The 17,109-nt window shown below is 44.3% G+C and overlaps 1 protein-coding gene across 1 annotated transcript in view; it reads right to left on the reverse strand.

Annotated features, from left to right (window-relative positions):
- CIT (citron rho-interacting serine/threonine kinase) overlaps positions 1-17,109 on the reverse strand; it is a 137,823-nt gene that overhangs the window by 62,579 nt on the left and 58,135 nt on the right. Inside the window, 3 exon segments of the mRNA XM_085859015.1 lie at positions 1,514-1,657; positions 8,017-8,122; positions 11,288-11,477. Of these exon segments, the coding sequence (XP_085715141.1) occupies positions 1,514-1,657; positions 8,017-8,122; positions 11,288-11,477 (440 nt within the window).

Below are 17,109 nucleotides of genomic sequence, written 5' to 3' on the forward strand. Positions count from 1 at the left end.
CAACAACTTACAAATGAAAAACAAATTATACAAATTTCAGAAAATTAATTAAAAATACAAAACTAGAATATCTTGGTTGGATAAGTGTTCACACCCCTGTTTCACAGCAAAGACTCAACTATGAGCGCCAAGGAGGTGTGAAAAGACCTCTGAGATAAAGTTGTGGAAAGGCACAGATCAGGGGATGGGTAAAAAAATATTTCAAAGGCCTTGAATATCGCTTGGAGCACAGTCAAGCCAATCATTAATAAGTGAAAGGTGTATGGTACCACCAAGACCCTGCCTAAATCAGGCCCCTTCCCTCCAAACTGGATGACCAAGCAAAGAGGAGACTGATAAGTGAGGCCACCAAGAGGCCAATGACAACTTTGAAAGAGCTACAGGCCTTTATGGCAAAGACTGGTCACTCTGTGCATGTGACAACAATATCCCAAGCACTCCACAAGTCTGGCCTGTATGGTAGGGTGGCAAGAAGGAAGCCATTACTCAAAAAAGCCCACCTTGAGTCCCATTTTACATACCATTTGAGGTATGCAAAAAAACACTCCAGGAATTCTGAAGACATGTGGCAAAAAGTTTTGTGGCCTGACAAAACCAAAATGGAACATTTTGGCCTAAATGCAAAACATTACGTTTCATGAAAACCGAACACAGCACATCACCAAAAGACCACCATCCCTCCTGTGAAGCATGGTGGTGGCAGCATCATATTATGGCAATGCTTCTCATCAGCAGGGACTGGGGCACTTGTCAGGATAGAAGGGAAAATCGATAAAGCAAAATACAGAAAAACCCTGCAGGGAAAAACCTGCTGCCCTCTGCAAGAAAGCTGAAATTGGGACGGAAGTTTACCTTTTAGCATGACAACGACCCGAAGCACACAGCCAAAGCTAAACTGGATTGGCTAAGGAAAAGAAAGATAAATGTCCTTGAGTGGTCCAGTCAGAGCCCCGACCTAAATCCAATCAAAAATCTGTCGCATGACTTGTAGATTGCTGTCCATCTACACTCCCCATGCAACTTGAATGAGCTTGAACATTTTTGTTCAGAAGAATGCAAAAATATTGCCCAATCAACATGTGTAAAGTTGGTAGAGACCTATCTCTACAGACTCACAGCTGTAATTGCTGTCAAAGGTGCTTCCACCAAGTATTAACTCAGGGGGGTGGACACTTAACCAACCAAGATATTCTAGTTTTGTATTTTTAATTAATTTCCTGAAATTTGTTTTTCACTTGGAAGTTGTGGGTTACAATGTTGAAATAAAGGTGGGAAAAGTCTGATTTGATGAAATTTAATTCCAGGCTACAAGGTAACAAAATGTGAAAATTTTGAAAGAGGATGTAGACTTTCTATAGGCACTGTATTCTGTATACAGGGTATTTAAAAAAAAAAACTTTTATCCTTCAATCTGATCCTGACAAAAGCAAAACATTGGGAATTAACTTGATATCATTCTAACAGCAAAATCTCAATGAGAGCAAGGTTGTTCACAACAAATAGTTGCACTTACGTTGCATTCCGTGATGTACATTGCCAGGTCTCGCTCGAGGACGCCACGCTCTATCTCCAAGGTTTTCACCTCATTGTTACGATGTTGCAGTGTTTCCTCGAGTTCACCAACCTTGCGCTGCTGACCTTCCAGTTCCTGTGCCATCTGACAGCAACACTACTGTCAATGCTTTTTCCCATCACAAGGGCAAATTCTCATGAAAAAGGTGTTTGCAACATAAAGGGAGAGATTGCCCAAGAATCTTGATATTTAATGTCACCCATTCTCTCGACACTTCGACAGACAGTTAACAGTTCTTCAAAAATACATTATCAGTTACAATTCCAAAGGTTGTCATTTTCAGTGGAATCGAATCTTATTCCTGCGGCTTGCCTAGAAAGAAGAACAAGGCTCCAACTACTTCCTGGGCTCTGTCTTTTGCACCTAAGAAAGTTATTTCAACCCTCAACTGACACTGCTACTGGACCAGACAGCATTAGCTCACATGTCCTAAAAACCTACTCTGCTGTTCTTGCACATCCTCTCTCTGCCCTTTTCACCCTGTCATTTGCACTAGGTCATCTTCAATCTGCTTGGAAATCTGCCAACATCACTTAAATTCATAAAAGGTGCAAAAACTGATCCCCTCAACTATAGACCTATCAGCTTACTTTCAATCAGCAAGATCATGGCATCCATTATCGGAGTTGAAATATCTTTCCATTTTTCCAAACAACCTCATCGGAGATCACCAATTTGGTTTCAGTCCAGGTTACTCCACATTGGACAGGCTACTTCGACTCACCCAACAATGGATGGAGGCCCTCAATGTCAGACGTGAGTTCAGGGCCGTCTCTTTGGACACATCACGTGCTTTTGATACAGTCTGGCATCCCGCATTGCTCTCCAAACTGTCTGCCTACGGCATTCAAGACCAACTCCACACATGGCTTACTGACTTCCTCTACTCTCATAGCCAACGTGTGCACCCAACAAAATCCTTTCCTCTCCTCTCCCTGTAGATGCTGGAGTGCCCCAAAAGCAGTGTTCTTGGCCCAGTCCTACTCCTCATCTTTATCAATGATCTCTCTGACACTCTGGAAAATCCTCTTTATCTATTTGCTGATGAATCTACCATCTGCTATGATATCCCTCATCCTTGGCAGGCTGCAGCCTCTTCCCTCTCTTCAGATCTTGAAAAAAAATCACAAGGAGGTCAAACACTTGGAATGTTCTTTCAATCATGACAAATCTCACAGTCACAATGTCTTTCAAAAAGTCTGTCTGGAAAACCCTATCTACTTTCTTCATACTCCATACATATCTACTCTACGTGGACAAAGCACGGAAAGAGCAGAGGGTGCAAGACCAGTAATGAGGCGGAAGAAGATTATAGAGATGACAGACCTATCTACAATGGCGAAGTGATAAGCCCATAAACTCAGCTTCATCATGGGAGATTCCAATAACCTTGAAAGCTTTGGTTTCCATGGCATCCAGCTGAGCTAGTCCAGAGTGGAGAGCAGGGCTCAATAAAGCTGCTGATGCAGACCTTGTTGGTGGAAAGGAGTTCAGGTGTGCCAAGGAAGAACTTTATATGATGGAGCATGCTCAATCGGTGGCTAGCTTTGGAAGCCAACTTTGAAATGTGATTTGCCCAAGGAAGATCATGGCCGATAGTGAGACCCATGAGTTTGAATGACTGAATTTCCTCAAGAGGAATGCTAAGAAAGTCGATTGGGATGGAGGGGGAGGGGAAGGCGGGTTGCCAGACGGTCCTTTCGGAGAGAGAGATAGTGAGAGTGTGAGATTTGTCAGGATTGAAAGACATATTCCAAGTGTTTGACCATCTTGTGATTTTTGTCAAGGTCTGAAGAGAGGGAAGAAGCTGCAGCATGGCTATCTGAAGGATGAGGGATATCACGACAGAGAGTGCAGTCATCAGCAGATAGATAAAAAGGATTGTCCAGAGATTCAGAGAGATCATTTATGAAGATCAGGAATAGGACTGGTCCCAAAACACCGCCTTGGGTCACTCCAGCCTTGACAGGGAGAGGAGATGAAAGGATTCCGTCGAGTGCTACATGTTTGCTTCAAGAGTAGAGGAAGTCAGTGAGCCATGTGTGGAGTCGGCATTGGATGCCATAGGCAGAGAGTTTGGAGAGTTCGTCAGGATGAGAGACTATCGAAACCACAGGATATGTCGAGAGAGATGGCCCTGATCTCATGTCTGACATTGAAGGCCTCCATCCATTGTTGGGTGAGTCAAAGCAGCATGCCCAAGATGGAGTGACCCTGCCTGAAACCAAATTAGTGATCCAAGATGAGGTTGTTGGACAAAAAGAAGGATTTCATATCAACTGTGATGAAGGATTCCATGACCTTGCTGATGATTGGAATTAAGCTGATAGGTCTGTAATTCAGGGGATCTGTTTTTGCACCTTTTCTATGTAATGCAATGATGTTGGTGGATTTCCCAGCAGATGGAAGATGACTTCGAGGAAATGACAGAGTGAAAATGGCAGAGAGAGGATGGGAAACAGCAAAGCAAGATTTTAGGACACGTGAGCTGATGCCAGCCAGTCCAGTTGCAGAGACAAGAGTCGAGGGTTTAAAGAACCTTCAGATTGCTTACTGACCCCTGCTGTTGGGAGGGGGTATTACTAACCACGGGGACAAAATAAATTTCCCCCACTATCTCCCCACCCCCCCCCCCTTTTCCACTCCCAACTGACTCTTGGAGGGAGCTGGTGTTTCTAAGCAACATTAATTTTGCTTAAAGCATCACATCCCATGGATTCAGCTTCCACATTTTTCCCCACCTGCTGTTTATAATTATATTTTCATTTTATTATTCCCTGTGCTTGTGTGAACCTGATGGCAAAATACACTACCCAGAGGATTTTGAGTGTGGAGACACGAGGAAATTATTATTATTATTTTTTCCAATGAAAATGCACAAATAAATGTTTTCGTGGAAACATAAAAGACACTTTTTTCAAATGGAATATCACCGGCTATACATACATATTGTTGCGAATTCGCGCCCGCTGGCGTGCGAGCGGCCACGTAACTCGAATCGCGGAACGTCGCCCACCGGACGGACAATTCTGTCGTGACCCTCTCGGACTAACGCCGGGAACTAGTCACGGGTGGGCCTTTCGGCCTCACCACGATCGTGCCAATCGGCCCCCCACGTGGGATAGGGTTGTTCGCCAAATTCGACCTACCTAAGTACCCACACCGAGGGTAGACCGGGCGATCGCACCTCGCCGCAGGTCGACTCCGGACTCGGGCCACTTTAAGCGACCCGTTCCGTACTATCGGGATAACCGAGCAGTGTTATCGTCAACCTCGACGGTTCCGATTAATTATCGGGCGTATTTAGCCCACTACCAACCCTTTACGTGAAGTAAGATGGAGATTCAATTAAAGAAAAGACAAAGCGAAACGGGAAAAACAGTGCAACATGAGGCACATTTATTCCGCCGCACGCAGAAAGCACACATATACAATTACAACAATTATGCACCAAAAGCAATTGCAACAAAAGAAACACAATGCAGATCTACTACAGACTACGCGAGCACACGGCAACACTTACACAGTTTTACTTTACAGATGGCGCCAACAACACATATACTCAAAAGCAAAAGAAAAAGGCCACCCTAAACGACAAGGGGGCCGACGTGGTCTGTGGGCGCGAGACCGGGCAGAGCCTACCCGTCTTGTGATGATCCGCAAATGCCGCGGCGGTGCCCCGACTCCGCGCTCCTCCGCGGGTTTCGTTGGCACTGATTGGAATGGGGTGGGAACGGGGCCCCCCTTTTCGCACTATCTCAGCGCGGGGGGGGGGGAAAGGGGGAATTGTTGATGCTCTGGGGAAAGAGGACAGCCGGCTTGCTTGGGTCCCGCGACGAGCGACTCCACTGCGACCTCGACCGCGCTCCCGGCTTCCCCTCTCTGCAGCTCCCCGACAGGCTCCGACTCTCCTCCAGACCCGTCTTGGTTGCTGCTGCCACACTCCGCCGCCGCCACACCTCTCCAACTCGCCCGAGCCCAAAACTGCAACTGCCTCCAACTGCTTCCGACCCAAAACAAAACTGACTGAATTCGCCCCGTGCTCGGCGCTTTATAGTACGGCAGGAGAACCCATATGCAAATTTCCGGATCAGGATGAGCTCGGGGGCGGAGCCACGCTCGCCCATTGGACGGAGGAAAAGGGGGCGTGAACCTCCCCTGATCCTCGAATTTGCATATATCGATTCTACTCCGACACGCCTGGAGGCGGGGCCAAATCGCCCCGCGCTTAATGATTGGACGGAACAGAAGTGGGCGTGTATCATTCCTGATCCGACCTTTCCTCGGAAAGGCCGCTTTTTGCACCTGCGGCTCAGCGCGCGTCCCGCACGAGGCCAGGACAGCCTGACGCTCGGTGCCCACAAGCGGTGCGGGAATGGCCGCAGAAGGAGAAGAGGTGAAGGTGCTGGAGGGCCTAAAGTGGCGGTGATGGCCATGGCGACGCTTGGAATGGCGGTGATGCGATGTTTACGGGAGCGAGCCGTGACGGTAAAGGTCATGGCTGTTGGCGTTGTTGTTGTTGTGAAGCGGCGTTGCGGTTGGTGGTTGTTGTGTGATGGCGGTTGAGACGTGGTTGGTTCAAAATAAAGATAGTACAGAAAAACGGCTATCTTAAAGGGTCGCAGCCCGAATGAATCACATTTATTCCCTCTAAACAATGGGTTTGGGCTAACTACACATGTACTTACAGAGATATCTCACCTACAGGACCTGAATGGTGGTTTGCGAATTTCCTCAACCACAACAATATATTCCATTTAAACACATACAAAACAACAATAACAAAAATATCCACTCCCCTAACCCTAACCCTAACCCCCCCCCCCCAACCACCACCACCAAAAAAAAAAAAAAATCCCTTCCTCCCATTCATTTATGAGCATGTTACAGGAAACCCAGCAATTTATTTTGGCCAAACCCATTTGTCACCCATTGGCTCCAACACAAGTGACATCATATCTCCAACTCCACCAATTGTAGACAAGTTAAAGAATAATAATTAAATTCACATTGTAAGAGTGAAACGGAAGTGAGAATCAAAGAGAATGGCTGCAGCTATGGGTTCGTTATTCTCAATCTAACATTTTATTTCCTCAAAAATCAAGATGTGGAAAATCAGGTTACAAAGAGGGTGGAACAGAAAATAAGTGAAATTTCTGCTCAACTAAAACACAAAGACTGTCAAAGTTTACATTCCTTGCGGCGCAGTGGGCAATGTTTACCTGTCAAGGACTTTCATATAAAAGAGCATTTTGGGGATAAGATGTTTTTGATGAACAAAGATATAAACAAGAATGGCACTCGGTGGAGCACATTCCTCCATCAGGCTGAACAGTTTACGTTTTGTATCCCAATGATAGAATGGATCTGAATCCTGACCTTAACCAAAATGTAATTGGCTTGTTCTTTTATTCTCACCTATGCAACTCATCAACCAAGTTTTGTCATAATCCATCCCCAACTTTTTGAAATACCATGCTCTGCATCTTTTTTGGGCCTATCTGTCATTAGTAGGTTAGAAGAATCACATTTAAAAAATAAAAAAAATTATCGCATCCGGATCCAGGTGTGTAGATCCTGATCCGGATCCCATAAATCATAGCACTTCTCACATGTGTAGCATTCACCTTTCCCTTCAACTTCAACAACACTCCCCTCCTCGTCAGCACGCCACTCAGTTCCCAAAACTTCCATGCACATCTCACTCTAGCAACCGTCATTGAGTCTGATCCACCTTCTCCATTCAGCATGTCTCCTAGATAGCAAAATGTTTTCACACCTTCCAACTTCATGCCATCTCCAAGATCCAACTCAACATTTCCTCCATCTGCAACTCCCTCTGTGCACACCACACACTTAAATGTAGCTACCACACTGGTTAATAACCCTCTCACACCACTACATTTTCGATGAACCCACTCAGTGTGCATTGTACATTGAATGGTGTTCACTCCAACAATCACCTTCGTCTTTCCGATATTCACCTTCAAATCTTTTGCCTCCATACATTCCATCCACCGATTCATCTTCTCCTTCAGTCCATCCCTACTCTCTGCAATCAACACCAAATCATCTGCATACAACAACTCCCAGGGGTAAACCCTCTTATGTGCTCTGAGACAGCACCTTCATCACAACTACAAATAGTAGTGGACTTGGTACTGACCCCTGATGCACTCCCACCTTCATCTCAAACTCACCACTGTATGTGGTCCCTGTCCTTCATCCTTACAGCTGTACACGCTCCCTCGTACATTACCATCACAAACTCTGATCAACCATTCCTCCACTCCTGACTTCCTGAATGCCCATGTCACTACTTCGTGTGGAACCCTATTGAATGCTTTCTCTGCCAAGGAGCAGAAGAAAAAGGAATTTGACTGATCGAAAGAAATATTTCATCAGTTAGCAATGGATAATTCAAGTAATTTCTCCTTGGTTACCTTATGACATCTGTCTTGAGCATTCTGCAGTTCTTTTGTCTTTATCTGCAGCTTCTTCTCAATGGCCTTTTGTTTGGCTGGTGAGTCCAATGCAGACATAACAGAACTGCAAAAGCATCAGGTGATGAGAAAGAATTCAGCAACACTGGTGAGTGGATTATAGAGCAGCATATATAGACAAGCATTAGTTGAGTTTTGCATTTAATTTGCCAAACTAGAAAACCAAAAATGCAAACTGCTTAAATATTGTTGCGGTCCTGTAAAACCGCATGCCTCCAAGGCAATGGCACACAACATAAAGTGATCCCAAGGCAGTTATTTCAATAGTATATGTATTAGTTAGTCCCTTCCATGTCTAGTAGGTAAAGGGGAAAGATGCGTTGCGTGGGACTCTTTCAGTTAGACCTCTTATACCTCTTTAACCTTTAAACCTTGTAGTTCTTTCACTCTTTGCTACACCTCTTTCTATCACACGAAACATGCAAACAAGCACGCAAGCCAATCAATAGAAACTAAGCAGATGCGCTGTGAGAGCCTCCTGTGCATTCGCACTACAAGTGTCTCCCGTGCATTTGCACGCCAATTTTCAATTCAAAACTGCACGCCAATTCTCAACCGCCATTTCGCCTCCAACCTTCATTCCACTCACCAAACGATACCATGCTCACCACAACCACTTCATATGACCAATAAAAATCCCCGCAACAACCCACATTTACCTTTTCCACAACAAACGCGACCTATATTCATAATTTAATTACAAGAAACTTCAACCTCTTCCCCACAACGCCACGTTACAATCCTCCTTCACTGCAAATGTTACATGTCCCACTACTCTACAACCACCACAAGGTCATCAAACTCTCACTATAGATGTCCCTTAAATCCCACATTTGAATGGAAGCCAGCACACGTTTTGGGCCAGAGAGCGCCTTCAACAACCACAGCTGAATGTAAAAGTCGGAGCTCTTGCACATAGCACGGTCAGCGAGCGATAGCCATATTTCGGTTTCGGGGCCTGGCGGGGCGTGGCTAGGACTGCAATGGACCAATGAGGAAGCTTGATTACACGAAGAGTCCCGTTTGATCTGATTTTGGGCTCTTCCCCTCGTCCGAGGCTCCTGGTCACATGCATCTGGGCATTGCAGATGAGTTGCTTTCCACCCTGAAGTGGCATGTCTTCACTGAAGACATACAGAAGAGAATTTATTCGCCCGTCACTTTGGTTTTGCAATCACTTTGGTTGTTATCTCCATTTGCGGATTTCAGAAGGTGGGAGGAAATTCTCCTAGAACTCAAAATCTCCACCTCCTTTTTCGGTAAAGGATCATTATTCATGAACCAAACTGACTTGAATCTTTTTCCTTTACTGTTCGTCCCCCACACTTCGTGCGCAGAATATGCTTTGCAGTGGAGGATGATTTCCTTCTCCTCTAAGCTCCAGTTCTGTTCATTTAATCTTCTCCGGTGCATCTGGAACTTAGTAGTTGTTGGTTGTTGAACAGGAAACACCTTTTTAGCTTTGGTGGAGAATTCTGTCCTATGGTGAGGCGAGGATTCCCTTCCTCACTGGAGAAGGTGTAGTCCTCATCCTTTTCAGCACACATTCCGGCTGTGCGTCTGCATGTGTCTGTCCCTGCCGTAACTTTTTTTTACCATTTGAGCTTTTGTCATAAAATTTTCAAAAAAGCTTCATTATGAGAATATGGAGAAGACAAATTAAGAATTCGGTCGAAAGGTTAAAGGCATACAGAAGAATAAGTCCGAATTCAAAGTGGATGGGCTTTTCATTTTCAGCTGCTTTCTGGTTAAGTTTTGAAACTTCTTCTTGCATCTGGCAACTTGGCTGCCAGGTAGCTATCATTTTGTTGGGGGCGTGACGATGCTGCGTCCCTATACCAGCACACTGGTACTCATTTCACCAACCTCAGAAGGATGACAAGATGAGTCAACCTCACCTGGAATTAATTCAGTGACAATGGGGCTTGAACTCAGGACCCGAAGATCCCAAGCCAGCCACCCTAACCACTAAGCCAACACGAGGCTTATAGTTTTGCAAATGATGGAGCAGCATGAATGCTTAAGAAGTATAAAGGGGCAGCATCACTCCTGCGAGGAAAGATTAACAACGATCTCATAATAATTCATTGCATTAACCATAAACGAGATCTCGCTGTTCATGACACTGTTCGGCTAGTGAATGAAAATCCATTTTCACCTGTTGATAGATTCGCTGTATTCGTTCTTTTCACAAAATCCAAAGAACCGCTGGAAACTTGAAGCTGTGGCTCCTGAGCTCTGTGCCCCAGTGCATAAGGTTGGTCGAGTTTTTGACATCTGCTGGCTGTCATCTTCCTGCACGTTGGTGACTGCTTTATGGGAAATATACCCTGTCCTCATTAAGTTCTTGAGAAACGGCTCAACAAACAGTTCACGTTCTTCACAGGACAAAGCAAAATGTGCTGGATGACTGGGCAAGATGACGAACCGGCTGTTTGCCATGGAACTAGCCACATTCAAAGATACATTTGAGACACTAAAAGGCCTGTCCATGTTTCACCAGAACAGGAACTCCACTGCAATCACTGCAGAGGCTGAGATTAATGTTGCACTAAAAGCCCTGGGTGCTATGAAGAACAGTGATGGAATACATAGCAGCACCATGAAAGATTAGTTCTCCAGAAGCTGTGCATTTAAAGGGGTTTCAATTGCAGAGACATCTGAAGCTCAACTAATGAAATACACTGCAAGCTTCTGCCTTCAGTTCTTCGAAGCTTTGGTTGACGACACGGGAAGAAGATGTGACGATAAAGGGGTCCTGGAAGAGGCAGCTGTACAAAACCCTTCATTGTGGCCAGCAGAAGATGCAAAATTTTTGTTTGGGGATATAAAGTTCTGAATCTGTGCAAAACTGTGAAAATTAACATTTCAAAAGTTAAAACCAGAAAGGAATTTCGAGAGTACAAAGATACACAGCAATTGAGGGATCGTAAGGCCACTCAGATTACACGCAAAAGCAAAATCAGTGACATCGTCGATAAACAAAGTATGGAATTTTGAAATGCACATTTTGACACGACTGCCTGGACTCCTAATGAGTTTTGGAAAAGAAGCACCAGCACTGCCTGGACTCCCAACTCCAAGATACATTAGCAATTAATCATTTGACAACACAAAGAACAAACTTCAGTTTCAATAAGCATCCTGCATGCCTTTGATTCTCAAATTACATCTCTGGGAGTTGATGTTCGTTAAAGTGTCCATCACTTACTCAGAGCAAGTGAGGCTTGGCAGGGCTCGGCTATAAGAATAACCGACGAAAGGCAGTTCGCGGCCCGAGAAGCCGGGGGGCCTCAGCTGACCGGGTGACCACAGGGCAGCCAGGCCCTGCTTGTGGCCCATCTCCTCACAGTTGGATGTGTCATCATCACCCAGCAAGGTGGGGACAAATGGTGGAGGAGCTGTGAACAAGCATTGGGGAGACAGACAACTTAAATAATAGGCACTGGAACATTTTATCACAAGATATTCGTTCTAGGGAAAAATATATGTATTTTTTTAAATAACAAGATATTTGTGTATACAACAAATACATTTTACATTTCATAATCAAAGAAAAATTATTTCATGTTAATCATCACGAACAAAGGTAATATATTCCTGGAAAGCAGTAAACCTTCCATATTCACAAGGGTTTATATATTTTATATTATTTAAATATACAATACCAAGGCTCGTAAGCTAACGCAGAATGTATAACAAGGGGAGCAGGAGACAGGAGGGATGGGAAAGGGAAGCAGAAAACAGTGGGGAATAGACACATGAGATGTGTGGAAGGGAGAGGGATAGGGCAGGGTACATGGGGTAAACAAGATGGACACTAACAGGGACTTTCAGGAAGGAAAACGGGGAATTTGAAGGAGGTGGGTTTGGGGTGGATTAACGGAGGTAGAAAAGATCATGGTTAAGGTTTTGGATGGAGGAAGATAAGAGATGGTGATGAACAGCTGTTTTGAAGACGTGGAGGGAAGAGTGGGATTGAAGAGTGTGTAGGAGTTTGTTCCAAAGGCAGGAAAAAAGAGGAATGAAAGAGTGAAGGTGAGCAGTGATTCTTGATTTTGGTATTTTTACCAGAAAAGGGTTGCTGGCGGACCTTGAGCGCCCTGCGGAAATATGTGGGGTCATATCTCAGACAGAGCAGGGGGGGCGAGGCTGGAGAGGAGACTGTAGAAGACAGAAGGACCACTGACCTGCCCTATGGTGAAAGTGGAAAACCTCCAGGTTTTTCTAGGTTGTTTGTGGAAAACCTCTCAAATGCAGAATTCACAAATATGGATACCTGATTTCATCGGAACAAGGAACTGACACTCTTGGTCTCCCAGCTTTTGCGTGGTATGAGGAATAGATGTGTAATATGAAAGCTAAATCTTGAACGTTTTTTGAAATATCACGAACACAAGCCAAGTTACCGAGAAGGTTGCCATGGCAACATAATTCAGCCAATCACAGCTGTGATCCAATCAGGTTGAGATAATGTCATGAGAAATAAATATCTGCAATATGAAAGCTAAAATGTTCAATTGTTTTTGAAATATTGCATACACAAAAGTACATGGACAGATGATTGGTAGGTCGGAGCTAATTTTAATGTCTCCAGTCTACGACAGTCAGAGGGACAGGGGACAAAAAGGAGGTTAGGTTCCAAGGTCAGACTGAACATAGGGGGAAAATGGTAAATGTTGAAGAACAATGTTTGAAATAAATAAATCACAGTGTACAGAACTACATTTTTTATTCACATTTGATGATGATGCTGATAATAATGCTGATGCTGATGATAGAATAGTCCTGTAGCGTAGTCTGATATTTCAGATCAATTGTTCAAATTTGCATAAAAGCACCAAAATTAGTACACATGTGGAATAATGTATTCTGAACAATTCTAGATATGGAGCCACCTGAGATTGTGCCTTGGTCAGCTTCGGCGACCATTTTCCAAAATGGCCACCATTCTACTTTAGCGAAATTGGCTATATGCTCTTATTTTCTTATTGTATTGGTGGTAGATACAAGGAAAGTGTAAAATTCAGTAAATTGACCATGAAAAGGCGTATTCAAATATTATGAGTCAGTATTTTCAGTAAAAAAGCCATTATTTGATTTGTAAATTGCTGCTCTCCTGAAACTTTTCGCTGAAAAGTACCCATTATTGCTGGAGAACAAGAGTCAAATGATATTCATCACATTCAATGGGTTTGGAATCAACAAAAATTGCATTATAGATTACATACTTTACTCTATTTTGAAAAAGGAACTGATAATCATGATAATGACAAACTCAGAAAATGTAGTCAAATTATTGCACACTTAACTTTGACGCAGCTACGGTTTAATGTCTACTATCATTCTACCAGGACACATGGTACACGCATAGATCAGTCTTGTACAATACGAGTTGCTGAGCTCAAGTGTACTGGCTCTGGATCAAGAAGTCAACACTTTTACAAGCAATGCGACTTTGCATTTGCACATTCTAAGCTTGGCCAATATCTCAGTCTGTGTCTACTGCGTCTGTCTACTGGCATTCTCCTTCACAAGCAGACAGTCCAGTGCATTGCAGATTAGCCTTCTTGCATTTGCAGCAGTTTCTCCAGCCTTTTTTTCGGCTGCACGACACCAGCTCGAAGCAGCTTTTTGAAGCCTCAGGGAGTGTGGTCCAGAGCGGTTTGTAGGACCCATCCTCTGTTTGCCGCCAGCCCCAGCTTGTTGGTGATGGAAGCACGGGTTGAAGGACCAAGACCTGCCCCCAGACATAGCCACCCTGGAAGACTGATCTCTTCACATGCTGTTCCAAAGCATCGTAGGTAGGTGGGATGCGCTGGACGGAGTTCCTCTTGGCGAAGAGTTTCTTTCTAGCCTCGTTGACGTCGTATATGTACTGGTGCGGTCATAGAGGAGCACCACAAACCTTTCAATGCAGTGCATTGTGTCATCCTGGATGTTGACTGGCATGGTGGTCAGTGTCACAAGAGAATCTGTCAGTTCTGGAAACGAGTTCCATGTGGCCCAGGCAGATTTCTTCCCATGCCCCACAAATGCTGATACCGCGTCACATCCGGTCATGGCGTGGAAGACAGGGAGGGCACGTGCCTTCTGTGGACCGAGGGAGGCAGCTATTTCATGGGCAGGGATGTAGCGGTAGTTCTTGCCCATCCCAAAGGCAATCCAGAGTTCATCCATGCATAGTAGTGCCTGGGCTACCATCACCGCCAAGACGACGACGTCAGTGTCTACGGTTCGAACTTGAATCCGACGGTGGTCATGTTCTGCAGCATGGGCAACATGTAGCATGATGCGAGTATCCGCCTCTCCTTGACCGCATGGAGCCAGAGAGCTTTCATCTTCCTGCCTTGGAAGGCAGATGACTGCGAAATGATGATGCTGTGTGTCACTGATGCTGTGTGCGAAAATGGATTTTCCAATAATAATGACCATTTTTCCCCAATACAATGGTTGGAAATATAATAAATCAACACAAATGACATTTGTATTGTTTTCCTTTGTAAATGCACATCACATGGAGTATTTATCACCTCTGAGAAACCTACAAAGAGAATAACAATGACAGATATCCCATGTTGTTAAAGTAGAATGGCGGCCATTTTGGAAAATAGCCGTCAAATCTGACCAAGGCAAAATCTCGAGTGGCTCCATATCCAGAATTGTTCAGAATACATTAGTCAACATATGTACCAATTTTGGTGCTTTTATGAAAAGTCGAACAATTGGTTTGCTCTGCTGCAGTACTACAAGGATGATTCATGCCCACTGCAGATGCACTCACACTCATAGCCAAACGACCAACAAGTGCGGATCCATGATTTTAGGTTGGGGGGAGGGGGGAGGGATGTGCAAAAATTTGCATTGTGCTGAAAAATATAATTTCTCCAGGCAGAGCGAGGGGAACATTTTTGGTGGGTGTTTCTTTTTGTCATAAATTCTTAAGATGATTCTAAATATAGACAAAAACGCTGTAATAAATACATTTGAAAAGAAGTACTCTAAGAAAAAAACTTTTGCTCAAAACTCAACATTTATTTTAATTATTTTCTCATAAATATTCATTTGAATGAAAAGCAGACATTGCATGGAATGAAAGAAATGACATAGCCTAATGATCAAAGCAAATCAATGTCTCTGATGTAGTGAAAAAGGTTAGAGATGGAAGTGACCTTCAAAATTACGTTTTTGCCATCAGCTGAACATTTGCCTTCAACATCTCAACGATGTGAATCACTCAAAACAAAGCTTTCTTTTCCAACACATTTGATACCGATTGTAGACCCGAGAGAATTTCCCAGTCAAAAAACATGTTCTTGAGTCTGAAAACAGACAGAGTACCGAATTAAAACAGAATGATAGGGACTCTGGATTACCTGATACTTGGGATACCATTCCACTTCTTGGCTCCTGAATGGTTAGGAGGAAAGAAGCATTTCCAGTGACAAATTATTCCTGTAATCATCAAGTATCCACCATGGGAACAAACTGGATGGTACAAATCAGTTCCATGTTGAATGCTGCGGTCAGTCTGAGGAATATCGGGTGATCCCACATTCCGAGACCACATCTTCGGTTATATACACCTTTATACATATGAAGAAAAAAAAATCACTTTTGATGGGAGGCGAGGAGTTTGGGGGGGTGGGGGTGTGCACCAGGTGTGCCCACTCCTCTGGCTCCGCCACTGAACACATTCACTTTTTAGCTCACTCATGACTTTCTTCTGACTCTTTCCAGCAGATTCATCTGCCCCACTCATCTTATGCTTAGATGTCAGATCAGGTCAGGTCAGGTGTGGGAGCATGTGCAAGAGGAGCACGTCGCTGCATCCAGTTTCCAGCAGTACTCCAGAGGACTCTGTTAAGCCATCCTCCAGGCATATGCTTGACCCACCCCATCTCCTTGAGATGCAGATCAACCTGCTGCAACCACAAGGCATGTGGGTGGCCCGTTGGCCTCCACTCACACGGCTCCCTTGCTGAAAGAATCTGGTGAGCAGGATCACCGTCAGGAAAATGAGCTACATGTCCCTACAGTCACAGCTGATGCTCACGGTCTGTACAGGTCGGGGCTGTGTGGAGACCATTCATTTTTCAGATGCAAACTGAGAAATCGTCCAAATTTTGACACAGAAAGGCAATCATTTTGTTGGCTGTATGCGAGGTAGCACTATCTTGCATGAACCACTGTCACCGGAAGACTGCAGTGCTGATTGATTGCCTCAAGTCTTCGTAAAATGTGTTGACAATCAACCGGTATCGATCTTGATTGATGATAACTGTTTTTCCATTTTTGTCTTCAAACCAATACGGCCCAAACACACCTCTGTAGCTGACCGTCACAAAAGCAGTTACTTTCCGACCTTTAAGCGATGTCTCTTCAACCTCATCCGGACGTTGACTTCCCCAGAAAATGTTGTGTGAATTGACAGCACCATTGACGTGAAAGTGTGCCTCGTCACAAAACCACCCATTGTGAATCCAGTTTGGATTTGCCTACATCTTCTGCTGCAGCATCTCACACACATCGTGACTCGTGCTGCTTTATCCCCATCGGTCAATTTATGGGCTGTTGTGATGAGGTTTAAATCTTGTTTCATTATTCTTCTAATACTGCTGGGAGTGAGACCGAATTCAGCCGATATTTGTCGATGCGATTTCTTCGGACTTTGCATGACTGACTCACAAACTCGTTCCACGTTTCCTTCACACCGTCTACTTCTTGGGAAACCGGACCATCCCTTGTTAATGTTGAGAATCGTCCCTTCACTTTTTCACAAGTTTCCAAATGCCTGGCTTGCTTGGCTTGTTTCTGGGATGCACTCAATACTCAGTGCAGAACCTCGTCTGGACGGAAGCAATTGATTTGGTCTCAAAATACCACTTGACAACGTTTACTCTTTGCTCCGTAGAAAACGTCTCATTTTTTCCATATAATATTTTGGTTATACGTGAATGATTTGTCCAAAGATCATCGATCACTCCTGCAAAAAAAATTACAGTAATGACAAAGTACAAAGGTCATTTGAAA

This window comes from Eptatretus burgeri, chromosome 16, assembly GCF_056783735.1.
Source record: "Eptatretus burgeri isolate ZD-2024b chromosome 16, Ebu_testis_v1, whole genome shotgun sequence".
NCBI classification, from domain to species: domain Eukaryota; kingdom Metazoa; phylum Chordata; class Myxini; order Myxiniformes; family Myxinidae; genus Eptatretus; species Eptatretus burgeri.